The sequence below is a fragment of the Vigna radiata genome, chromosome 8 (genome assembly GCF_000741045.1).
Source record: "Vigna radiata var. radiata cultivar VC1973A chromosome 8, Vradiata_ver6, whole genome shotgun sequence".
NCBI classification, from domain to species: domain Eukaryota; kingdom Viridiplantae; phylum Streptophyta; class Magnoliopsida; order Fabales; family Fabaceae; genus Vigna; species Vigna radiata.
In genome coordinates this window covers 37,877,749-37,886,164 of record NC_028358.1, presented here as the reverse complement: position 1 = coordinate 37,886,164, position 8,416 = coordinate 37,877,749, and the positions used below count along the sequence as shown (strand labels likewise).

The following is an 8,416-nucleotide window of genomic DNA, read 5'->3' as shown; positions in this document are numbered from 1 at the left end:
ACCAAAACTGGGACCAAAAAGAACTTTTAACCTTTTAAAAGCAACTTTGCAACGTCAATATATAATGTACTTTAACCATAAAATTCAAAACCCAGCGAATCCAAGTATTCATAAATAAAATATTAATATTAATTATATACAAATAGTTGTTCCAAATTCAAAATCTATAATAACAAGTTAATTTGTGATCCATAATCATCACAATTTTCTCAATTTTCAACTCGAGAATCAAAGTTCATACCAAATCTAAAATCAACTTAAAATATTAAACTTATCATTTTCTATTTATTTACTTTGGAAGCTCAGTTTTTCTATTTCTTAAAAATATATTCTTAAATAATTCATAGCCTAACTGAAATTGTAATTGTAATAAATAATTACGAAGGGCGAAGTAAGTAGCAATGTTGTACCAAACACTAGACATGGACATAGGCGGGTCCGTACCCGCACACCAAACACGATATCGAAGAGCGCAGGGTGGTGGGTAGGTGGTGGCCACTTGCATTTCTCACCTTTCATAATTACACCCATTGCCACCAAACCAAACCATACACCAACCTCCTTTTATCCTCAACTCAACAACCAAACTTGATAGGATCAAACCATATCACTGTGATTGCTTTTGTTCCTCATTCAATCTAATTCTCTGTGGCGTGTTACGAATTCCAGTTTCAATGGCGTCTTCTCTCTCCACCAAACCATTCTCAACCGACGCTCTCTCCGCCTTCGCTTCTCTCAACTCCGATCTCCGATCTCTCTCTCCCGGTTACCTCCGACTCTCGCTCCGTCCTCGTCTTCCCAAGAGACTCCGTCAGTCCTCTCTCTCTGTCCGTTAATAGTTTCATTTTCTACCAATCCTTAGTTTTGCGTTTTTTTTTCTTCGCTTATATTTCAGTTCTCGTTGTTTTACGTGATCACTCGGAGTTAATTTTCAGATAAATCAGCTACTAGAATCTGCTCCTCGTTTTTTCTTTCGTGTTTCTCTTTTCTGTTCGTTCATTTGCTTAGCTGCATCGATTTTATCTGCTGTATATTTCAAATCGTTAGCTGAATTCGTGCATCTAGGTTTCTGGTATCGGTTGTAACTTGTTGCAAGTAATGCGATGTGACATTGTTATTAAGTAATTCGTGTAAGAATTTCTGAACCAAATCGTTTTAAATGAAATTGGATGTCACACTTCTCAAATCTCCGTCGTTTGTCTTGCATACCTTTTGGTGCCGCTGCTATTTAACTTCTATGCTCACAGGTTAATGTAGGTGTAGTCTGAATTTTCTTTTGTTTTATATCTTCTTTTAGCTGCTAGGAACTAATATTTCTTAAACCATGTTTTTTTTTCGGTTTTCATTATAATTTCATATTCAATAAATAAGTAGGATTAGAGTATATGATAAATGCAACGAATTAAGGACATGGTTGGTTCCGATGCTAGTTACATTACAAGTTAAGAACTCTAGATGGGTTTTAACTTTCTTAGAGTGTTGACATATTACAGAGATACAGGCGGCTGGGAGTACATATGGGAATCACTTTCGTGTGACTACATACGGAGAATCTCATGGAGGAGGTGTTGGTTGTGTCATCGATGGATGTCCTCCTCGCATACCTCTTTCTGAAGCTGACATGCAAGTGGATCTTGATAGAAGGTACTCGTCTCTTAAATCATCTATTTATCTTCATCGAACCACTACACTTTGGTGTTTGAATTGAAAATCTGTGCTAAACTGCTAGTTAGGGAATATGACATTTATGAACGATAGGTAGTGATTGCTTCTGATGCAGCATCTCTTCAAAAAATAATTGCCTGATTTCTCATGTATAGGAGGCCTGGTCAGAGCCGGATTACTACTCCTAGAAAGGAGACTGATACATGTAAAATATTTTCAGGAGTCTACGAAGGTAAATATTTCTTCCGATTATTCTGAGCTTGGATTGTATGTTTCATGAAAAAAGGTTTGAAGTATAATCTGTTAATTGCAGGACTTACAACTGGCACTCCAATTCATGTATTTGTACCCAATACTGATCAAAGAGGAAATGTGAGTATCTAAAGCTATAGCTTGTTTATGACAAGCAAAGAAACTACTATCATAATTCAAGCTGATAAAATATTGTACTATGGGAAACTTTTTCAGGACTATAATGAGATGTCATTAGCTTACAGGCCTTCCCATGCAGATGCCACCTATGACATGAAGTATGGTGTCAGATCAGTTCAGGTGCTGACTTTTTTATTGTAATGAGTCCAACAATTTTTTTAATGGGATATGTATATGTAATAAGCTCATACATCTGAACTGTATTATGTTTAAGGGTGGTGGTAGATCTTCTGCAAGAGAAACAATTGGAAGGGTTGCTTCGGGTGCTATTGCTAAGAAAATCCTTAAAGATTTTTCTGGAACTGAGGTATGTTACTTGTCTCGTGAGTTTATTCTTCTTTGTGCTAGTTCTTTTTGTTTTCTGTTTTATAACTGGCCAAGAAGGATATATATTTTAACTTAAGTACATCTTAGCCTTTCTATATCCATGTTTGTATTGTGATGTTTACAAATTCACGGTTTTTGGTTATTTTATTTGCTTCTAGAACTGCATAAACAACATTTTGCTACAAGTTTTAGCCGTTAAAATTAATCATGATATAATAGCTCCAAAGTTAGAGGATGCACCCAGTGACCACCAAGACCCTTTCATATGAATTTAACCTTCTATGCAAAAATAAGCAGCATTCTATTTCTAAATTAGATTTATGCATAACGTGTCTTGGTGAGGCCTATTAGCTGCAGAAGTCATGTGTGCTAATCCTATTAAACACTGCTATTAAAGTGAAAGACCTGACTTTAAAGGACCTCTAGAGATGTAGATGAATGTGAAGAAGGAAGTTTTAATGATTTTGAGCTAGAAACCAAAAAGATTTAAAATAACACCAGAAGAATCCAGGGCTATCCCTTCCCCCTGGATCAGTTGTAGGTTCACTTAGAAGTATAAAGGATTTCTTCTGAAATGAAAGTTCCAACTTCCAAGTAAATTTGGACCCTGAGTGAAACAAAAGTTTTCAATGGTTATTTATGTACGGAATCCAGATGATAAAGGTGTTAAAAATCTCTACGAAGGAAACATTCCTCATCCAAAATTCCTTCTAAAACGCAATGACTATAATCTCCTAAATTTGAGGAAATGGTGATTACGAAACTTGAACCTAAGAAATAAATGTCTAAATGACTAGTGTGAGTTGCAATGATCACTGAGACGACATCCTATCCATCTTGATTTCTATGTCATTTTCATTGAGTGCACATATACTTGCCTGAGTTTGATGATTTTAAAGAAACATTACCCTGAGAAATGAACTTCCAGAGACTGACATGGATTGCATTGATCACTGAATTGGCATCCTATCCCTACTGAACACATGTAATGTCAGCTTGCATTTGTCTGTTATGGCCTAACTTTGCCAGATCAACCTCTGTATTCTGATTTTCTTTTTACAAAATGAAAATCTTTAGGCCCCAATGGATGGTTGATATAGATAAAATAATGTACATACATGTAACAAGTTTTATTTGCCAATTCCTTAAGAAACATTGTAGCTAAAGGTTCCTTATTTTTCAGATTCTTGCATATGTCTCTCAAGTTCATAAAGTTGTTCTTCCCGAGGACATTATTGATCATGACACTCTGATGCTTCATCAGGTATTAAAGTTAATATTCATTTATGCGTGTACTGGTGGCATAGTGCTTCCTTTGTAAAGCTGTTTGAAGTGAATGTCGTGTATTCTAAACATGCAGATTATTATCTGTTTTATTTTTTTTCTTTAACGGATTTTGAATATATCCGGCTATCAAATATTTTTATTGAGCCTGCTTATTGGCAATCGAATACATTTTGCAATTTATGTTTGTTGTTTAATTTAAACTGAAACTTCAACTTTCTGAGCATTAACCATAAATATTACCAAGGTAATGACTTTTACCATTACTAAGGAAATGGGTGATAAATACTTTTACCATCTCAAAGCCAAAGCTAAATTTCAGGTCAATAATATGCACATGCACATATATTGGTCTAGTAAACTTGATCTTACAACAGATTATAGAATACAATTGCATAATTAGTGCATGAATAGCTGATGATAAGTTATTGAGAGTTACATTTGAAATCTGTTTATTTTTAACTAATAACTAAGAAAGTATCATACGGTCCTGTAGGGATGGAATCTTCCAAATCGATTGCATATTGTTATATCTTATATCGAGAATACTTTTTGTTGATGTTGTTATCGTTATTATATTTTTGCAATTCTGGAGCCAAATTCGTGGATTGCCACTTTTATTGAACTGGTGCCATCATACTGTCCTGTTCAGAATGCTGTCCTCCCATTTAATTGCTTATTGTTATAACTTATATTGAGATACCTTTTATTGATGTAATTATCATTATTTCACTCTTGCAATTATGAAGCTAAATTCCTGGTTTTCCAATCTTTTTGGTAAAAATTTCAGATTGAGAGTAACATTGTTCGATGTCCGGACCCTGAATATGCAGAGAAGATGATAGCTGCAATTGATGCTGTGCGAGTGAGAGGTGATTCTATTGGTGGTGTTGTAACATGCATTGTTAGGAACTGTCCTCGTGTAAGTCTTTCCACCTGTCTATTAAGCTGAAAAAATTTGGCAAGATAGCAAGTAGAGATAAAAGCGATAACAACTGCAAAGGTTTTTATTAGTAACTCAGCTATCACATGGTTAGTTGGCTTTAAATGGAAATATAACTACATGTTTTTTCTTGCACGAATACAGTGTTGCTAAATATCGGGTTATAGTGATGCAATATTAGTGTCTTAGTGCTTTTGTTTAATGGTCTCTTTGTTTTTTTATGCTATTCATGTTTTTTCATTGTACTTATTAACTTGGGCTTCTTTACTTTTAAAATAAATCGGACATTAGCCTTTTCATTTCCAGGCCATGCAAACTTTGAGTATTATTCTATGACCTAAATTTCTTTCCTCTTAAACTTAGACATCAACCCTGCTCTTTCAAAACTCAAAACACTCGAACATTTTCTTTCAGTCTGGCAACACCTCAGTTTTTACTGGTAACAATACTCTTTTTTAAATGTTTGTTTTCTCCTTTCTTAAATCTTCCCCTTCTTTCTTTAATCTCTCCCTTCTTTTTCTTTTCTCCTTTTTTAACCGTGTCTTCTTCCAAATTTGAAGTTTTGTTTTTCTTTTTCCTCTTCTTATTCTCTCTTATACAAAAAATGTACCCATTATGTGATTTCTGCTATTTGCCCGTGACGCAATCCACTGTATGACAGTGGATTTTAAGCTTTTCACAATTTTCTATTGACAACTCTGCTTAATTATGTTTTTCTTCTTAAAGGAGTAATTCCAAATAAACTCATGTTAGGCATTACTATGAACTTTAATATCTTAACTATGATGATATTATAAAATCCATCAATCATTTGGTATCACATGAAAATTTATTAAAAAAAAGAAAAATGAATGAATACAAAGCCTTAATCAATTTTGGTTTTGCTTCATTTCCTTGGTTAAATCCCTGATTTGGTTTGAAATACATGTTTTTAGTCCCTGTCATTCCATTTGCTTTGTTAAGTGATGCTGAGGCATAATCAAGTTGTGCAACATGTCAATGATCCGTTTGTCATTTCATATCATCACTTTAAGGGAGTAATTCTAATGATAGGTACTAAATGTGTATTTCAACAAAATCTGGGTCAAATGGTAATCATCTTTTAGGTAGCAAAACCAACGTATATTAATTTTCTGGGAAGATATGAGGTATTTAAGCCTTTTTTTTTTTCTCTTCTAAGAATATTTCTAACTTCTCTGTTGTAAGAATATTTCTACTTTAAGCTTTAACCCTACCTACCTGTAGCAGTGCCTATCCTAATGATAATAAATTAATCTGATAAACATACCTGACGTGAAATCTTGTGCAGAAAATGGTAGAAATTTTTCCATTATTAGACTCTGAAAAGTTTTACTCTTTAGTCATCTACGAGTTTCAGAACTTCCTTCCTTGCATAGTATAATTTGCTTTTACAAAAATTAAGTTGTAGCTCACGTTCATAAATATCAGATTGCTCCAAGGTATTTTGACCCGGTTGTACAATAATTTAATATTTAGCGTGAGAGAGAACACTCTGCTTTGGAACCATGCTTTTTGTTTTGCAACTTTGATCTTCCTTAATATCTTGTAAGGCACCTCTTAGTTCTCATCCTAACACCTCCTAATTTTATTTATATTATTAGGTTTTTTCTATTACTTTTCCACTTGGAATAAACATGACCTTATTATTTCTCAGGGTCTTGGTTCACCAGTGTTTGACAAACTTGAGGCGGAGTTGGCTAAAGCTGTTATGTCTTTGCCTGCAACCAAGGGCTTTCAGTTCGGTTCTGGGTTTGCAGGTAACTGAAACTTGCTGTATTGTTGGTACCAATTAAACAACGTCGTTTCTTTGATAACTTGTGTCCGAGGTGTGTTCTGATGGCTTAATGAAATCCTTATAGGCACCTTTTTGACTGGGAGTGAACACAATGATGAGTTCTATATAGATGAACATGGAAGGACAAGAACAAGAACAAATCGTTCTGGTGGGATACAGGTATTTGTGCTGTTCTATAATTACTAATTAGTTGTTTCTAGATGTGCACGATGATGGTCATGTGTCTATATTTGTTTTACTTAAATTATCTGTATTGACAATCAGGGTGGAATTTCCAATGGGGAAATCATTAATATGAGAGTAGCTTTCAAGCCAACAGCGACTATTACAGTAAGTTTAATCTGTTCTTTTTCTATCTTCATCACTGTTCCATTCTTCCATTGAACACACACACTAGCCAATCTGATATGTCCGCGATATCTTTCACAGCAATTTTTCTTGTTAGATTATCTAGGATATTCTAAGTAACTTTAGTTTTAAGAGTGATTTTTGTATTTCATTATTTTTGTATTACCATGTGTATTTCATATTAATTGAACATGGTGTTACACTTTTGCAGAAGAAGCAACATACTGTGACTCGGGATAAAAAGGAAATAGAGCTGTTAGCCCGTGGTCGCCATGATCCTTGTGTTGTCCCAAGAGGTTGATAACCCTGCTTTTTTAGTTAGAATGCTGTTTGTATCATCTTTAATTCATTTTGGTAACTTCATCTCAAATATAATTCATCTAAGTTACTGAGAGGACAATCTTTAGAACTATTAACATTGAACTGAGGGGGTTACATGACAACTTTTCCTTAAAAAACATCTAAATTTAATGTCAGAAAGAAAGGACGATTGAGTATTATGTGTGTGCATGATTTTCAATCATGACAACATTTCAAGTTTTTAAATCTTGCTTGAATTTTAATGCTTAGAAAATAAAATCTCTGAAAATTTTGTTGGATTGGGCTTGCAGCTGTACCCATGGTAGAGGCAGTGGTAGCTTTGGTTCTTGTGGACCAGTTGATGGCACAATATGCTCAGTGTAATCTGTTTCCCGTAAACTCAGATTTGCAAGAACCCTTGGTGCCCGTTTTAGAGTCAGAAGAGGTACTATTCTGAAGAATATGAAGCGGGTACATAAATCAGTATTTGTCTGCCTTCTGGCTATAGTGTTTAGTTGACGATTAATTCATTTTGATGAAAGTTATAGTTTCCTCTTTCGAGGATCCGTCTCCTAGTCTGCATGTTCACCTTCTGACAGCTATTTTGGCGAATGGAATCTATCTTCTTGTATTAGTGTAAGTTAATCTGTGTTTCTTTTTATTTTCTCTTTTTTTCATTTCGAGGGTAACATCGTTTCTAGAAAACCTGGTCGCAAAAGCACCGAGATGTATCCTTAAAGTGAATTGGAATTATATACTGAGAAATGTAACAGTTTTTGGTCTAGCAAGTGTTGCTATGCATTTCAATAAATGAAAGCTTTGGGAAGTTTAGCTGGCTGTTCATAATATATTATGCATTGTGATTGCGAATTACAATGTCAATTCTGTACTTTTATGCGTTACTTTTTGCTTGTTAATATGTTACTTGACAATTTTATGGCGAAATTTTACAGCAGCGGTGACAGATTCCTTAACTTGTTAAAATATAATCTGGATACAATACTTCTTATTTGGTAGGTAAGAAGTAGAAATTCACCGTAAGTGCGTACCACTACAAATTACTACACTAAATCATAAAATATCACAATATATAGTTTACTCAAATTTACAAAACGTGGCCTTTTTCATTCACGCTGTTTGGAACATGAATAGTGGAAACAGAGGGTTTCGGTCATTCTTTTTGAATCCATACATATATTTTCACATTGCAGGTCTCTTTTAATTCTTTTTTTCACTAAGAACAATTTTTAAAAATGAAATAATAGCTAATGTAGGAAGGAAATTATTTAATATTTTGAAAT

At 34.1% G+C, this 8,416-nt stretch overlaps 1 protein-coding gene across 1 annotated transcript; it reads left to right on the top strand.

Annotated features, from left to right (window-relative positions):
• The first annotated feature begins 434 nt into the window (after nt 1-434).
• On the top strand, nt 435-7,958 carry LOC106772339 (chorismate synthase, chloroplastic). The gene is made up of 13 exons (XM_014658705.2): nt 435-810; nt 1,494-1,644; nt 1,821-1,897; nt 1,979-2,037; nt 2,134-2,217; nt 2,312-2,404; nt 3,608-3,688; nt 4,499-4,630; nt 6,327-6,429; nt 6,532-6,626; nt 6,732-6,797; nt 7,027-7,111; nt 7,427-7,958. The coding sequence occupies exons 1-13, from the start codon at nt 675-677 to the stop codon at nt 7,570-7,572; spliced, it is 1,308 nt and encodes a 435-aa protein (XP_014514191.1). The 5' UTR covers nt 435-674; the 3' UTR covers nt 7,573-7,958.
• Nucleotides 7,959-8,416: the final 458 nt, after the last annotated feature.

Coding starts and splice junctions, on each gene's coding strand:
- LOC106772339 (XM_014658705.2), top strand. CDS start 675: ATGGCGTCTTCTCTCTCCACCAAACCATTCTCAACCGACGCTCTCTCC. Junction 811..1,493: donor TCGTCTTCCCAAGAGACTCC/GTCAGTCCTCTC, acceptor GACATATTACAG/AGATACAGGCGGCTGGGAGT. Junction 7,112..7,426: donor TCCTTGTGTTGTCCCAAGAG/GTTGATAACCCT, acceptor TTGGGCTTGCAG/CTGTACCCATGGTAGAGGCA.